Raw genomic sequence first — 17,132 nt, 5'->3', positions numbered from 1 at the left:
AGACATACGATATCCATAATATCATTCTTTCTTTCTCTCTCTTTCTCTCTTTTCCCCACTCTCTCTCTCTCTCTCTCTCGTTCTCCAAATATATTAAATATTGTGTATATATATGTGTGTGTGTATGTATGTATGTATGTATGCGTACGCGTGTCTGCGCGTGTGTGTGTACATGTGTTCGTGTACATAGCATATGAGTGTATACATATTCATAAATATACGCATATGTGCAATACATGTGTATTGTATAAATGTACACGTAATTAAATATGTATACATATACGTATACATAATACACACGAAAGTTCAACTTTAATACACGTTTGGAAGACAGAGGTTCGTGTTACGCACATATCTCTAATTGTAAGTTTATTCCTGCCGAACACGCGTAAACATATACGCTCGCGTGCAGATTACGTTTAATACGTCATCATTCGTCAACCGACCGTTCGATTCGATATATTTTCTTCCTGTTGCCCCTTTAGATGTTACGCTTTTCCTTTCGTATCTTCGACAATACTTTTTTACGATAGTAGAATTGAAGAATTACGAACAAGATTATTATTTTGCATTCTGCATTCCAAAGAGGCAATAACCCTTCGATTTTTTTTTTTTTTTTTGCTCGATCATCTCAGGGATAATAAGTTTACGCGTCAAGATATGTTCACGACAATGGGTTGATCCATTGGCTGGAGAGTTAACGAATTCGCAATATTTTAAAGGTATATATTTAAAAACGCGACACGGTCGTGAAAGCTCGCCCTTAATCGAGGCATGATTTCGTTTCGAGAGCAAAAAAAAAAAAAAAAAGGAAAGAAAGAAAGAAAGAAAAACAGAAAACGAGTAGGATAAAAAAGGAAATAAACAATGGATATTTGAAAAAAAAAAAGAAACATTCTTTTTCTTCTAAGAAATGAAGTAGTTTTATCGACAAGCTTTATCGACCGTGTCCTAAAATATTTACATAATATGTTACATCGAGAATTAGAAGATAATAAATGAAATGACCTATTCTAGCGATAATTCTATGCATGTAAAATGTAGGTACGAGAATCATGATCTATCTATAAATTATATCAAGTTTTTGTTTCACTTGTTACCTCGTTCGCTTGAAGTAGAACAGTGAAACGTTTTTTTTTTTTTTTTTTTTTTTCTAATCGATTAGCATTTATAATTAATTCATACGTAAATGTAAAAGTAAATATAATATTTGAGTCTTCTTATTTGCAATTTGACGACGTTTACGGTAACGTCGTGCGTATAGATATACTATATATACATTTAAAATCAGAATAAATTATGAAATCTTAAACTAGAATCACGTGACCGATGTCAAAAGATGGGGTGTTTCTCGTGATGAAAACCACGCACATCTATTCGTTTCTTTAACGAATCTCGTTATCAGCTGCCAATTAGGGCTTCCTCTTTCTTAAGGTTCAGAAAGATATCGTCGAAGGTTCGAATTAATTTTACAATTATATGTATATCAAGATTTAGCAAATTATCCAAAAATTCCGCCAATTCGAATATATATATGATAACATATAGATAGGATTAATTTCTTTCGATCTATATAACTATGCTAAAACAATGTATTTTTCACGTCGCGATTGCAAAATACGAGGCGTGAAACGCAACAAACGCAAACCTTACCAGGAAGCAAGCTATCTTAAAAAGCTTTATCCTCTGAGTTGTCCTCTTAAATAATGTTAAATTATATAGTTATATCTATAGTGGATTAGTGGATTCGATATTTATCGATACAATCATCAGAGCCTGCAAACGCGAATTTAACACGAACACGATGTATTTTGCAATATTTATTCGCGATATAGTTGTTACACAATTGTTTCAATGCATCTTAATCGATTCTTTTGCAATCAGAAAATTTTTCAAAGAAGAATTTAATACCAATCTAAAAATACAAACCGAGGAAATTCTATTTGACACGATACGCCTACGCTTTGCTTTGCGATCAATATTAGCTTCAAACCAAACAATTCGATAAAATTTTACGATTGTTAGAGAATCGGGTAATTAGAAGGAAACGATATTTTATCTTCGATAAAAGTTTCTTTTTCTTTTTTCCTATTGTTGCCTAATCTTCTTGTTTCAGTCGGATAACTCGACGCGAGTAAACTAAACGCGAACATTCTATGGAATTCAAGAATGAACGCTTATACCGATGACGTTGTCGATCAGTCGAGCAAAACACCGTTGTATCACGACGACGACGACGACGACTATGCAATTAGAGAAAAGGATCTCGTAGAAAAGATTGGTCGTCTTTTAAATTACATCGTCTTAGGCAGCGTTTCCAAACAGCCCTTATTCCATAGTATCATACTTGACTTTCTTCACTTTGAAATAACGATAGGCCGCGTAACCGGCAATAGTAAGTAGAACGGAAGCAGCCAAAGTCGAACCAACTGCAACAGGCGCGGTTTCGTCCCTAAACCCTCGTGCGCTTAACGATGTACACGAGAATTCCGCTGCAAATTCGTTATTCTTGAATTTAAACGGTTGCAGTTTCATATCTCTGAAATTTCAAACAGATCCATCCATGAATATCGAAAGCTTAATTTTTAATTATAATTTTACATTAATGCATTAATACATTTCTTTAATTAATATTAATCGATGAGAAATTAATCGAATTTGTTACCTGAGAAGCAATGTGGCGTGATTTTTCCCATCGGTCAATGGAATTTCTGTCTCACCACTGCAAGCGTACGATTTTCCAACGGGTGTCGGGAACAGCATGGAGCTATGCTTTTGTCCAGTGCTCAACCTTATTGTCTTATCTTATGTACAGAAAACAGATTTAACAACAGGTTAAAATTACAATATTAGCAAAAAGAGTATCATGATGCGAGGAGACCATTATTCAGTTCGACTTACTTGGTTGATCGATTTGTTCGAAATGCCGATCACTGGAGTTATATGTGAGCTCGATTTTCTCAACGTACCATCGCTCGCCACCAGGTGTCTAAAAAATAGTTTTCTTTTATTAATTCATAATTATTTTTAAATTGATCAAAAGATTACGAAACAATTAATAATAATCAATGATATATCAATCGATTTAGAAGAGGATAGGAAATTGTCGCGCATAAAGGAAGTGAAATATTTATATATTTTTAAATAAACGGAACGGGAAAAAGGGCTTGTCACAAGTATCGATTTATATGAAAGAAACAGAGAGAGAAAGAAAGAGAAAGAGAGAGAGAGAGAGAGAGCTTTTACGATAACGCAATATTCGTGACCTGAGTCATTTCTATGAATGAACTGTTTGGCTAATAGCAAGGAAAGAAAATTACAGTTGCATGTCCACGCAAATTATTCCTATCAATTCATCATCGCAAGAATTCTTCTTAAATAATATATCTCTAGTTTAAGTAATAGTTTAAAAAATTTAACAAAGAACAATGAACATACGAAATTATTCGAAATAATTCGAAATAATTGAGTAAACTTGAAAATAATACAAATTCAATCTTAAAAATGATAATCACGGAACTTTATGAAATTTCGATAAAAAAAATTCCTAATTTTTTCGCGATGATTACCTTTGCGAAACTCCATGATAATAAGAATGCTTTCCATTTAAGCGACATCGTCACTGTATTTTCATTATCACAATTGCCGGTCACAGTGGCATCATTCGGAACATAAATGCTCACCTCCTAAAAGAAATACAAACATTACACAGTTTTTTTTCTCTCATTTTTATTATATTTATTCGTACATACTGTTATGTATTTTCATTACTGAAATAAAATCTTACTTCATTATCTCCAAATTTTGTTCGATATTTCACCGTAATCAGAGCATCTACTTGTAAAAGGATGCAAGCTTGTCCATTACTACGATCCAAACGATACAAAGGTTGTTCCGTGGAAAATGATCTATGTGTCATTGATGATTCCAAAGACATCGTCGTACTCCTCAGTTCGAAATTTACCGCCGACTTTAAAATAAATCAACTTTAAAGTCATTGTTTGAAATGTGACAAATATTTATTTTAAATAAATTCACGTTCTTTTGATGTGATACATGAACGATTAAGTGATTCCTTTCATTTTAATAAAGCATTATCATATCATATATATATATATATATAAACATTATCATATACTCTTTATTAGAAAAAAACATATATATTATTATACATGGTTAGAATATATAGAATACATAGCATATACAGTTCTCTATGTTGAAACAAAATGAAATCTAAAAGATATAACAAGATACAGTTATCAGATTGAACTTGCATCTAGTTCTAATCGATACTTTTCGATCAAAAAAAATAAGTGCGAATAAATTTTAAAAAATGCAATATTCATATATATAATATATTAGTATAATCTCAAATAGTGCTAAAAGGAGTTTAAATCAATTTTTCCATTAATAAATATAATTTTGTTCAACGATAAATCCGATATTACGTTGCCACGACAAAAAACAATTAGTATTAAAAATTCATTTAAATAATTATTCAAACATACCAATTTAAAGGAATCAAAATTATATGCGCGCATTATATCGAAATATGCATTTATCAAAATACATTTACAAAAGGAACAAGTTTTATTATATCATTAATAAAATTAACAATCGTTCACGTTTCAAGATGATATTCTTACCAGAGATTGTTTGGTTTTGGATACAGGCAAATCGACGAAAATTTTTGGCATTCGACGTGTCGTATACAGTTGATCATCTAAATTTTCTGTTGTCGACGAATTAGGCTCGCTGAACGCCGTATTCAAGACACACCCTGAAGAAAAAATCATTTAGAAAATGAGGTAAGTTTCTTAATCATTTTTTGTCATCACTATTCGCCAAAAGAGTGCGCGCGTCGATAATTTTTCTATTAAGAGTTTTTCACTTCTTTGATAAAAGATCGAGATGATTAATTTTAGAAAAAAAATACTTCGAAATACCTAGAAATGATGCGACATATTCTGTTGGTTAAACGATTTAATAATAATGTTATAAAATATTCTTTCATTATGTCTCTTATATTCATTCAAAATGATGATGCAATTTAATTGTCTTAATATAAAAATCAGTATTAGTTGATATGATGATACTATGACAATAGGATACGATTGTGATCGAAGAAATTCTAAATCATGAAAAAATTTTAATCGAATTTAATTAATAGGTTTAAAATGTAGTTCGAACTTCATTGTTCAACTAAAAGTCCAAAGTGTATCGTTTTATAACATAAGACGAAATTCAAAACAATGTAAAAATAATCGAGTTGCTTTGATTTTCAAAATTCTTCATTGTAAAGATATTAAATACACTACCATCTCGTTGCGAATTAACAATATTAACAGCAAGCTAATTGAGAAAACTCACAGAATATAAATATTGTTTTAGTATTATCCATACGGCGTGACATCCTTTATAGCCAAACAAATTCGGTAATAAATATTAAATAAATACTTGATTTGGTCTGATTATATAGCACGCAAGACGATTTCACTTGAACAACGTACGCAAAGCTTGTGAACTGAATGCGAAAGCTCAGGCGCGAATGGATCGATAATTGTAGCTTTCAGCATGCGCTACGAAGTCTTTCTCTATACACGTAAACGTAGAAAAGCATAAGAATAAAATTCGTTCAATGGTTCTCTTCACGGTGGCGTTGTTGGAGATATTAAGCGTCGGCGTCGATGTTGACGTCGACGTTGGCGTTGGCGTTAAAGTTCACATCGGCGTCGATATCGACATTCATTATTATATTCAACTATGCGTTTTAACTAAACTTCTCGATTATGATCTATGCTATATTTATCTATATATTGAATGTAATTGTAAAATGAATCGCATTTATGTTTATCAAATCAAATCAAAAATAATATTTATGTAAAAAGTAAAGTAAGAAAAAAATATTCCGTTTTATTTGCAATATGTAAGAGAAAAAGAAGTTATAATAGTTATAATTATTTTTATAATATAATAATAAAATTGAAAGAATATTAGTAATTATTTTTCGTTCTAATAAAAATTTTTGTTTTAAATGTGACTTAAATAAAATAAAATCATATAACAAAACAATTTTATTCAGATTAATTTGATACATGTAAACTACATATTATTGTTCAAAAAGAAATCGTATTAATATATAAATAATATTTCATTATTTTTGTAATAATCACTAAGTCCAGATGTGACATTTCACGTAACATAAATATTCCTTATATCTATTGTAAAATCATTTTCTTCAATTATTTTGTATTTTCTTATTATTAATTACTTTTTCTTAATGATATTCATAATAATTATTTGAAATAATGTAATGTTAGAAGTTGAGAGATTACTAAGAAAAAATTTATTGTATAAAGCTAAAATGTCAAAAGTTGAATTTTGCATATTTACATTTAAATTTAAATACAGTATTCGATTCTTGAAACAGATGGCGTACTTACATCGCGAAAATACTTATTTGTTTGCATTATCCTCCACCAGATGTCTATTTGCATGTTTCAATGCAACACAACGATTCGTTTCTATGTGTCCATCGGTCACGATCTCAACTCAGAGATAGGAGCAAAACAAGATAGTTTTCACTGTGAGTAAGCTCGAGTTCCTTATAAAGGTGAAAAAATTCAAATTTTAACTGAATTCTTCATTCGTGGATGTACAAATTCATGGTTGAAAAAGATTATTAATGCGTTTTTCGAGTGGAGGACTATGTTGACTCTCAGAGTAAGGGTCGAAGAAATATCAAGGGCTAAGTGAATTGCGTAGTGAGAAGAAAATTATTTCTGATTTACAGGCGAACATCGCCGATCGTTTTGCAGTTATCGCCGTAGTTCGATCGACCATTCAGAATTTCTTGATTGGAAAGAATTTTGTTACATTTGCTAAACCTCAATCAAGAATGTCGTTCGAAATTGAAAAACGTAAGACATACGATCATTTTGTTTATTTTGGTAGTTATGTAAATGTTGATCGTTTTGATTGTTTGTTGCAATTGAATATAAGTTACGTCATCTCAAAATATCAAATATGAAACAATATATACAAAAAGGGAAATGTCACAAAAACATCGTTGATTATTATTATCTGTGTTAAACAGAGAAATTCTTGAACATGCCGCCAGAAGAAAAAAGGAAATACTATAAGGGAATTATAAACACGATAGACGAAATACCAACATGGTTCCAATATTGGAATAAAAATAAAGCAAATATAAGTATACCCGAGCTTGAAAAAGTTGAAAAAATCAACGAAGAAATGGCTAATAAAATTTCGATATGGCAAGGAGATATCACATCTCTTGAAATAGATGCGATCGTCAATGCAGCAAACTCGAGTCTTCTTGGCGGCGGTGGAGGTATATTAAAACGTTTTTTACAATTAAGAATTGAAATAAAGATATGAACAATATGTTAAAAAAATATTTAATTATTTTATAGTTGATGGAGCTATACACAAAGCTGCTGGACCTAATTTGAAAAAAGAATGCGCTACTCTAGGTGGATGTCATGTCGGTGAAGCTAAAATAACCGGTGGTTATATGTTGCCAGCAAAATGTTAGTATATTCTAATATAAATATAAAGAGAATACTAGTTATATAAATGTAATATTTTAGATGTGATTCATACTGTTGGTCCGCAAGGGGAAAAACCAGAAAAATTAAAGGAATGTTATGAAAATAGTTTAATCGTTGCTAGAGAAAATCAATTGCGCACAATTGCTTTCCCTTGTATATCAACAGGAATTTATGGATATCCACAAAGACCAGCAGCTAAAGTGGCTCTATTGACAGTCAAGAAGTTCCTAACAGAGAACAAAAATACTGTAAGATTCTATGTTAATAAAGTATAATATGTATTGATACATTAAAATATTGATATCTTTTTCAAATTACAGGTGGATAGAATAATTTTTTGCCTATTTTTGAAAACCGACAAAGATATATACGAGGAATTGTTACAAAAATATTTTGCTATTGATTAGATTACTCTCTAACAGAAGTATCCCATGTTTTGAGATTAAACTCGAAACAAACAGAGTGAAACTGTATCAGTATACACATCGAATAATATTCATAGAAAAATATCAAAGTAATATATTTTTCCTAGACATCTCCTCTATTCGAAACGTGTTGGAAAATCGGTTATCCGGTATTTCAAAAATTATGAATATAAGTGATTCAAAAGTTCGCGGGTAAACGTATCGTTCGTTGTCGCGAAGCGTCGGTGATTAACGCGATCGCAGCGCTGCAACTTTAGAGCCCATCCGCATCGTGTTTCGACCCGACGACGGTACGTCGCCATCTTGAAAAATCAAAGTGTGGTAATGTCTGTATGTGGTAATAGGTGGGGGACGGTCGTTAATGTGGTGCGTCTCGTACGGAAAATCTGTCACAAATGGGTAAATATCTCTTGTATTGAAGCCGTTCAATTAAAGGATCATTCGGTTTTGGTTTTTATCGCGTCGATCGAAACGTGAGAACACTAGCAAAAGAAGCACACCCATAGCTTCGTAGTGCTCTTGCCGATCTGTCGTGGCGAAGGTGCGTTCTCTCAACGAAGATCGCGGCTAGTGAGTAGTGCTTGCATTCAAGGAGTACAGTGTCATTTCTGTGGACAGTTTTTAGAATTTTAAGATCGATTAATACCATTCGGATTGCGTTTTCATCATCTTGTCGTTAGTAAAGCAATATCGTCGCGTCGTCGAATCTCGAAATATGTGCGTATGCGCGTTCGCGGCGTGAAAATTATCAAATTCGTCGGCTTGCTCCAAACAGTTAAAACGGGACTAAAATATTAGGATTTCGTGATAGAAACGGAACATAGGTTATATGTCGGTAACGTATCCTCTTACTCGATCGCTCGGACAAGGCGGACGTACGGACGGAGTCCCGTAATCCTGAATGGCCGCCGCTACCGCTTTCTAGGTTACTGACGGACATCCAAAGAGAGCGACAGAGAAGGAGCGATTGAAATAGAGAGAAAGAGCAGGCACTAGAGTGAAAGAGTATACGTGCACACGAGTGGGATAGAGAGTGAAAGAGTGAGAGATAGATAGGAAAGACAGTGTAATAGAAAGAGTAAACGAGAGGGAACGTCGTGTAGAGAGGAAAGAATAGAATAGTCGCAAAGAGAAGAGAAGAAAAGGGTTGAGAAGAAAGGGAAGGGACGGGAAGGGAAGGCAGGGGAAAAAAGCAAAAAGAAAAGAAAAGAAGAAATGGGAAGCGAAGAGAAAGAAAAATAGCGAGCTATCGCGCGCATTCACAACTTTAAACGCAATCACCGATGTGTGACCTCCGAGATATCCGATCATCACCGTTTTTCGAGTGTACTTTCCGTATTCGCCACCGATTTCGGATCGGAGACTCGTTGCATGTGGCAGACGAAGCTTGAATCGCTGGTGCTGCTACTGTCGCTGGTGCTGCTACCACCGCCGCCGTCACCGCCACCGCCGCTTCCACCGCTGTCCTCGTCAAGCACCTCAACTTCAACGCCGAGACTTTTACCTTAGATAAACGCGTGCTGCTTTCGTACTCGTACGCGTGTATATGCATCTCGACGTGTACGTATCTTAACGGACTAGTGATCCCAGAACGTGTTGCGTCCTAGCTAGCAATACAAGTGGGTGTGGGTTTCGTTCGTATGACTGGCGTGTATGCATGCGCGTGTGTCGCGTCTATGTGCCGTGCCGTATGTAATTGCGCTCGCGCGCACTATGGCCATATACGATCGCTCGTTTGTGTGTACATTCGTGTAAGGATGGTAAGTATCGAAAAAGTCAGACTCGAATGGAAGAAGTTATCTACGAAGCATGTCACGAGAATTTATTTCACTCGTTTTCATTTTTTCTTTTTGCTATTATTTTTATTTGAATCAAAACTCGGAAAAGATTTTTCTTCAATTATTCATCGGATTTCCATAGTCGTTGATTTCGCTTACTAGTCAACCTAACCCCACATTTTACTCATTCTCTGTCACGAGCACACCTCGAGGCTAGTTGGGGAGCGCGTTTCTCGTTGACGTATCGCCCCGCTACCCAAGCTATATACATACATAAATGAACAAAGTAGCGTATATACTTCATGGCGTGTTCAACACCGACCAACGTACGCGAAACCGATATGGCTGTAAAAAATGAGGCATCGACGTTCACTCATCGAAACAATGCGTATGACAATCATATCGTTTGCTAATATTTACGTGTCATTAAGATTATTTTCGGATTACACGGACTGGATATCAGTAAATTTTTTTTCTAATTAAAATATTTATATTTTTTTTTATCTATAAACCTTTATTTTTTTCATTGCAAATTAATTGCATTTTTCGATTATTAAATTTTTCTTAATTTAAATCTATAAAGAATTACTATTATAACATCCGCTTATTGATCGATTGATAGTCATAAATTATGTTTCTCTATCCTCTATGAAACTGTCATTCTTTCCTTTCTTCAAACATATTATTTTTTCATTGCAATTTTTTCCCCTCTACTCTATACTTTGATTTTATTTATTTATTTTGAAAGAACTAATTTTTTGACACTTTGATTCAAGGGATGAAAAGTTAATATTGCAACAATAACAATCGATTCGATTAAACATTACTCGTAGAATTTTACGCAATTCGTTCGAATGATATTGCAAATATTGATCATTTCTAACAATCCCTTTGTACTTTCACGATCATGTTCACGATTCAATCAAGATATTCATCGTTTACGTTAACTTCGAGCATTGTTCTTTGAACGATTGCTCTGTTTCGTAAGAAACAAACACGCTTGATATGTGAAAACTTGGCATTTTGTTGTTATTCGTGTTCCAATTTTCTTTCCGTGTTCATGATATATATATGTATTAATTAAGTAATACCGATTGCCAAATACATATGTTCATCATTATTATCATCATAGATTATACGACTTAGTGTCACATTTTACCGATATTTGCTGTTCTTTTCTAGATTTCACAAGTTATACTCGATTTGAAAGAACTATACAAACTTATCTTTAATAAACGAGTCCGCAAATAGGGATGGATAGCAATAGATAAAAGAGAAGGGGGGTATGAGTATTAGTTGTTACATGTTAGCCAACGATTTATTCTTGGATTACATTATGGAACCCTGGTTCATGCGTTTATGTAAGAGTCTTGATCCGTGATACAATCAATGGAAAAGCAAAACAAAGCAAAACAAAAGAAGAGAGAAACTTTTCTCGTAATTTTTCAAATTACAAAGTCGAAATAGAATAATTAAATTTTCGAAGTAAAAGCGATTATGTGTAACGATTATAGAGAGAGCGGCAATAATTGGTTGGTTTAAGAAGTTTCAAAGTAGTTCGACGATTCGGGTTTTATGTGCGTGATTCGATTTATAGTTATATGGTTTAAAATCTAAAATCCAATTTTGCTTAATGCTTCATACAATCTATATATTTTCGATTATCAATCTTTTTCTTGGCTTACTCTTGGTTCGTCGAATAAGTTTAGCGCATCGTATGATTTCCGTCATAGTCATGGATATAGACATCGCGCGCATTTTATAACCAATTATATTATTATTTTATAACCGATTCAAGTAGTTTGACACAACACACGCGTTTTTTTCCACCGCAAAATTTTCAATTGAAGTTTTTTTCAGTCTCTTCAAATAATTCGCGCACACTCACTTTCAATGATTCTATTATTAGTTTGCAATGTTTTACAGGTGTCGACTAAATATTAAAAGCATATTCGAAACACTTGTTTCATCTTCATTCGAAATCGCACTGTTAATGAAAATTATTTTTTAACTTATATATAATTGAAACGATCTTGATTACATAATCATAAAGAATTTAACACATATTCCGATTTTTTTATAAAAAAAAGTTAAATTTCTCTTTCTTATGGTAATATTCTCTATTTTTCTCTATTTATAGTAATATATTGGCCTATGTTTTTATCTCATAAAGTGATTGATTAAAAACAAAAATGTAACGATATTCTCGCTTAATATTTTGTGCCTTGATAGACATTGTGTAGCGATGTTAAAATTATATAGGGTCGCGCATTGATCAATTCCATGGCAGATAACATCTTTTCTTATAATCTTGATTTTTTTAAATTTGTTTCTTGATTATTTGATCGAACCATTGACCAATTGGTTTTACGAATTGATTCGTATCATCATGTAGCAGAGATAATATTTTAAATAAATTAATAATTTTGGTGCTGAGGGATAACTTTGGCCAATTTTATTCCACTCGAAAAATTTGCATTGGAGCATTTGAACGAATAAATGAACGCATTGAAATTGAAACATTTATTATTTCTTTCATCTTTTTTAGAAATTATTTTCTAGAAATCGAAGCCATAATGTCACTATATGTTTTTTTTTTTTTTTTTTTTTTTTGGAAAACATGGATGAATTATATGATTAAGTGATTCGTGCTTAAGTATCGTTTATTCGAAATGGGTGCAAAAGCGCAGCGAATGTGTAATGTTTTCTCTTTACTGTTTAAAACGCCGCTTTCCCTGACTCGATGCATTTACACGCGACACGCGATTTTCGTATTTTCCGACATCTCGTTCGCTCTGATTACACGAGACTGTATGCGATAATAAACTTTTGCTACGAATTAGAAAAACGAAAGACGAAATTGGCCAGATGTTACTAGAAGCAAGGTATAATTCACTTTCGCCTACCTGTACACATGTCCATTTCTATAGATGATTTTAATGATGCAACAGCGTCCGCGTATCCTCCCGTTCGTATCAGATCACAAAATATCGAATTCGTATCCCAGTTCAAAGATTTGAGAACGTTTGTTTACGCAAAAAATTGATGCGTAACTGATAGATTGAAACGTAATTACAGTGAAACAAGTCGTAAGAACATTTTCTAACTATACAATCACTATTATTGTCGACGATAAACGTCACATTTTCAATGGAACGAAAAAATTTTCGCGTTTGTTTGCCGGATTGCATACCATTCACGCGTCGTGGATTCACGGTGAAGATGCACGCATCGCAACGGAGAAGGTGCGTTAGAATCGCGACCGCGCTCGGTCGACCGAGTTACTATTATAGAGCAGTCTAATGATCGTCTATGGGCCAGATGCGCAATGTTATCGCTCATGTCAGTCCGTACTGTCGATCGTTGCGAAAATAGCCGTACTTTTACTCGTCTTTCAAAGAAAGGAGATTACATTTTCGCAAGTCGTTGAACCATTTCAAATTTATCCCCGAGAAAAAAGATTTTAATCGAAGTGCGTGAATATTCTGTTTCAGGCGTAAGGGGAGAGGGTGCATCGTCGAAGCGTTGGAGGGTTTGAGGCAGTAAAACTGGCTGGCCTACAATGTCCGCTAGTATGCGGAGCACTTTGCAAACTGTTCCAGAATCAGTGCCGGCCGACCACGTCACAAACTCCAAAGTAAGTACGAAAATTTATGGGAGAACAAAGCCCATTAAGCTCGTGCAATCGTAACTGTTCTCTCGAAGATGAAATGGCTCATCGTGTTTTTAAAAATGTCACGCATGAACGCGCAATTTTTGCAATCTCGTGCACGTTCCATTTCGAATCATAATAGAAGAAAGAACACGATCGCTATTTCGTCGATCGATAATGTGCCTTGTCACGCAAAAGTGTTAAGGGTATGGTTGAAGGTTGAACGATTACGTTCAGAAAAAGGTTTGTATTCGCGGTGCCCGAAAAACAGAATTATTTTGTTTGAAGCTTCGCATCGAAGTTGCAGTTAGAAAATAGTAGAAGAAAAAAAAAAGAAAAATTATTATCGTTTAAAAATTGAATCAAAATAGTTTGCCGTCAGTATGACGATCTGAACGTAATCGTGCGTATTTGATTATGTTGCTCTGTTGTAACGGATGCGTAATTCAAGGGTGCTTCGTGACATGTTTGATTAACGGTTCGGGGTACCGCAGAGTACTAACGTAATATTTTTCGATGATAAAAAAGATCTGATTGTAAGAAAAGAAGGAAAACATATTTCGCGCCTACAATTGAATTCGTGAAATCGATGTTGTACTCAATCGGAAATTGCAAACGTTACCCGAATACTTGATTTTTACTCGGTCGAATAGGTCGGATTCTGTTTCGCGCATCGAGATACGTGCAATACCCGATGACTCGGCTGAACAGGTTTCCACGATTGGTTGCTTTCGAATTTTCTCTCGGTAATGTGGTCGGTCGGTGGCCGAGTTTATTTTTTGAATCAATTGCATCTTGCCAGTTTTCATATCATATGCGTCGTATAGTCTAATAAAACTTGAATAAGTTGAATTGATATCTCGTTATATCCACTTCGTCAATAATTGTACATATTCGATAATATAGTCTATTTATCATTTGATTAAATAGCTGAACGTATATCCGATGTTTTGACGATTGGAAAATTTCTATATTTTTCCCATCCCAACTATATAAGGATGTATATTCGGCTAATATCAATATTATTATTATTATTATTATTATGCAGATTTTTTTCGTTTTATTTTTCCAAATCCAATTCATTAGATGATTATTAAAAAGAAAGTTTGTTTAATCGGAAATGCATTGCATCATATTAAAAAAATATTAAACTAGCAATTTTCGAGAATATCATCTCGAGCCATCATTTTATATATATATATATTTTTGATTAGAAAATTTTTTTACATGAAATGCCTTTTCCTGAAAGAGGACAAGAGAAAAAGAGAGATGGAAGAAAAATCGTCAAATTGATGAAACTTATCTAGTTTCGACGAGAATGTTTCGCATTATATATTCGTTGATCGAATTGTAGCGAGAATCGGATAGTGCGTTGGGCAGAATTGTATGGGCGCTGATTCGTTTACAACGATCGCGTGTGTAGTATACCAGTCGACTCGCGCGACGTTCCTCCTTCTTACTTTCTTTTCGTCTTTCCTTTTTCATCTAATCGTCAGAATTGCTCTCTTTTCGTCGACACGCTTATTCATTGGCGTTGATAATTGTTGAGCTGAATATCAGCTGGGAATGCCATGCAACAAGAAGTGAAACATTAATTGAAGAAAAGATTCAATTGTTTTTATTCGCGAAATATCATAATACAATCAATCTAATACATAATTCGTATAATCAAATGAATTGATTATAAGGAGTAATCGATTAAATGTATATAATATTGCGAATAGAAAATGATTACCTGTGGATCTGTTGGTTTAGAAAATATATTACTAACGCGCCCTCGTTCTCGATGTCGGGGTTATCGGTTCACCTTGAATTGCTTGAATTCGATTGACCGCGAACTTTGTGCTCGCTAGCTGATGCCTAAGTTTAGCCACTATCTTAAACGAATTCGTTTATAATTATTCGTTAAGCATGAATCTAGTTCACGGCATTTCGCCAATTCGTCATAGACTATGATGCGTAGCCAACCACACATGCAGATCCTTTCTTCCTTTTGCAAAGAAAAATTGTCATTCAATTTTTTTTATAATTACTTAATTTTGTCATTGAGATCTGGTATTGTCTCCATTTTAATCCTTCATCGTTTATAGTCTAATTCTTTTTTTTTTTTTTTTTTAAATACCTGTTCTTCCTATATGCAAGCAAGCGTTGTCGAAGAGTCCGATTATAATGAAACAAAAAAAGATCGAAGATAGCGGCGCAGTGAGAAGTGAATAGAGAAGAGAATTATGAACTACGGTGCAATGTATTTTTATGGTTAAATGGAAACTTTTATTCTCAATTCAAGTATTGTCCTTACTTGCTCCATCCTCGAATTCGCAGATCAATCTATCCTCCATCTTCAACTGTATTTATTATTGCTACTAGACACAAACATTTTTGTTTTTAATTGCACCGTTATTGCCGCCTTTCTCCTCACTATTTCATTATTTTTTTAATAATATTTATATTGAATCACATTAATTGTATAAACACTTACATACATACAACACTTACTTGAATTACATAGTTTGAATTTGTCGCGAAGCTCATTTATTTTTCATCGCTTCACCAATTCAGTCACAGATTATATTTTTGTTTCTAATTTTCTGCGTCATTTTCCCAGCTTTCTTTGTATAATCTTCTCTAAACTAACTCTTCAAATATAGCACAATTAAAAGACACGAATGAAACGAGAACGGTTACTAGCTAGACAGTGCACCGATAGAGTTTCAAATTCACTTGGCAAAACTAACGCCAGATGGCGATCGTTACCTTTCTACACGAATTCATGTAACGGGAGAGGAAAGAAAGAAAACGATACAAAGGATACTCGACGAGACATTTCTTAACTTCATTGTATCGAATGAACTTTTATAATATCCATAATGTAAAGTATTTCATTTCGAATATCCATTATAGAATTTTGAGAACAAAGGGATAAATGATATTGTTTATTAAATATATGTAAATGATATTACTGTTTTTATTAATTTTTATTCGTATATCGAATAATTTATAATTTCACGATTCTATTTGTGAACACGAATCTTCTTCGACACAGCTATAAAACAGTATGAAACAGCTGCTAGCTTGGTCAAGAACGACAGCGATCGCCATAAATGGCAGTGCAACCGTTCATTGAGAATCTATTGTCCCCGCTCAAACACAATTCCTTTACATTTCCCCATCTCGAGTCGAGTCAATTGTTTTCATGTCGATTTCCACCTACGGATGGTGAATAACTGTGGAACGATCACCAAACAGTGTATAGCAACGCAATATATGTATATCACTGAACATTTCATAACGAAATCTTCGTTGCTAATTGATTTACGACGCGTAATTTCGTTATATTTTTCTTTTTATAATAAATGAAAAATAATGATTGACATAGCGTTACATTTCAGAAACTCGTATATTTCAATAAAATTTTATATTAATATTAATACATACTTATAAAATTACAAAGGACGAAAATTTAAATTCTGAAAATTAGTTCTAAAAGAAAAGAAAATTATATACAAAGTGTATTCATGGCACATTATGAGAACTAATTTTAAAGACTGAAACAAATACAAAACTTAATATGGAAAAATATCGATTAAGATTTATTTATTAAGTTATAAATAATTAAAAATTGTATTAAATTTTGAAGCAAAACAGAAATTCACTCTGTTTTCGTTTCATTATCACCGTACTCTATTCTGACTCTAACTGACAT

At 33.3% G+C, this 17,132-nt stretch overlaps 3 protein-coding genes and 3 long non-coding RNA genes across 20 annotated transcripts in view; 3 read left to right on the top strand and 3 right to left on the bottom strand.

Moving 5' to 3' along the window:
- Nucleotides 1-792: 792 nt before the first annotated feature.
- LOC100866359 (lysosome-associated membrane glycoprotein 5) lies at nt 793-9,087 on the bottom strand. 3 transcript variants are annotated; one of them, XM_003697978.4, is made up of 7 exons: nt 5,371-5,508; nt 4,647-4,780; nt 3,788-3,970; nt 3,570-3,686; nt 2,902-2,989; nt 2,666-2,804; nt 793-2,539 (listed from the first exon to the last, which is right to left on the bottom strand). In XM_003697978.4, exons 1-7 carry the CDS (start codon nt 5,411-5,413, stop codon nt 2,329-2,331), a joined length of 915 nt encoding a protein of 304 aa, XP_003698026.1. In that variant the 5' UTR covers nt 5,414-5,508; the 3' UTR covers nt 793-2,328. The 3 variants fall into 3 exon arrangements, with proteins under 3 accessions (XP_003698026.1, XP_086772926.1, XP_086772927.1); XM_086916800.1 differs by lacking the exon at nt 5,371-5,508 and adding an exon at nt 8,852-9,087 and having other exon boundaries at nt 899-2,539; XM_086916801.1 differs by having other exon boundaries at nt 1,205-2,539; nt 5,498-5,679.
- LOC147656111 (uncharacterized) lies at nt 4,462-6,072 on the top strand. The gene is made up of 2 exons (XR_015295018.1): nt 4,462-4,808; nt 5,480-6,072. It is a non-coding gene; the product is annotated as an uncharacterized LOC147656111 (long non-coding RNA).
- LOC147656110 (uncharacterized) lies at nt 6,060-6,956 on the bottom strand. The gene is made up of 2 exons (XR_015295016.1): nt 6,444-6,956; nt 6,060-6,359 (listed from the first exon to the last, which is right to left on the bottom strand). It is a non-coding gene; the product is annotated as an uncharacterized LOC147656110 (long non-coding RNA).
- Nucleotides 6,484-8,083, top strand: LOC100871990 (uncharacterized). Of its 3 annotated transcripts, none has more exons than XM_012492630.3 (6): nt 6,484-6,586; nt 6,794-6,920; nt 7,097-7,354; nt 7,437-7,553; nt 7,614-7,822; nt 7,895-8,083. In XM_012492630.3, the coding sequence occupies exons 2-6, from the start codon at nt 6,899-6,901 to the stop codon at nt 7,979-7,981; spliced, it is 693 nt and encodes a 230-aa protein (XP_012348084.1). In that variant the 5' UTR covers nt 6,484-6,586; nt 6,794-6,898; the 3' UTR covers nt 7,982-8,083. The 3 variants fall into 3 exon arrangements, with proteins under 3 accessions (XP_012348084.1, XP_012348083.1, XP_086772932.1); XM_012492629.3 differs by having other exon boundaries at nt 6,486-6,723; XM_086916806.1 differs by having other exon boundaries at nt 6,516-6,723; nt 6,766-6,920.
- The window catches only part of LOC100866240 (serine/threonine-protein kinase MARK2), a 51,455-nt gene continuing 42,658 nt past the window's right edge, over nt 8,336-17,132 (top strand). For all 11 annotated transcript variants that reach the window (XM_086916774.1, XM_086916784.1, XM_086916772.1 and 8 more), the window contains exons 1-2: nt 8,336-8,398; nt 13,272-13,414. The gene's annotated coding sequence lies outside the window, so the exon portion shown is untranslated. The remainder of the gene's footprint in view (nt 8,399-13,271; nt 13,415-17,132) is intronic.
- Nucleotides 14,588-16,145, bottom strand: LOC105736718 (uncharacterized). Its single transcript, XR_015295017.1, has 4 exons — nt 15,926-16,145; nt 15,552-15,847; nt 15,165-15,419; nt 14,588-14,989 (listed from the first exon to the last, which is right to left on the bottom strand). It is a non-coding gene; the product is annotated as an uncharacterized LOC105736718 (long non-coding RNA).

This window comes from Apis florea, unplaced genomic scaffold (genome assembly GCF_048593485.1).
Source record: "Apis florea isolate Af1SG1 unplaced genomic scaffold, ASM4859348v1 contig_3803_pilon, whole genome shotgun sequence".
NCBI lineage: Eukaryota > Metazoa > Arthropoda > Insecta > Hymenoptera > Apidae > Apis > Apis florea.
Note: the sequence above shows the minus strand (reverse complement) of the source record. Positions and strands in the feature narration are given on the sequence as shown.

Excerpts from the sequence above, each read along its gene's own strand:
- LOC100871990 (XM_012492629.3), top strand. Across the intron at positions 7,355-7,436 it reads TCTTCTTGGCGGCGGTGGAG|TTGATGGAGCTATACACAAA; the intron begins GTATATTAAAAC and ends ATTATTTTATAG. Across the intron at positions 7,823-7,894 it reads TAACAGAGAACAAAAATACT|GTGGATAGAATAATTTTTTG; the intron begins GTAAGATTCTAT and ends TTCAAATTACAG.
- LOC100866359 (XM_086916800.1), bottom strand. The coding sequence starts at position 8,939 with ATGTCCGTCAGTAACCTAGAAAGCGGTAGCGGCGGCCATTCAGGATTA. Across the intron at positions 3,687-3,787 it reads CAAAATTTGGAGATAATGAA|GAGGTGAGCATTTATGTTCC; the intron begins GTAAGATTTTAT and ends TATTTCTTTTAG. Across the intron at positions 2,805-2,901 it reads CGAACAAATCGATCAACCAA|ATAAGACAATAAGGTTGAGC; the intron begins GTAAGTCGAACT and ends TCTGTACATAAG.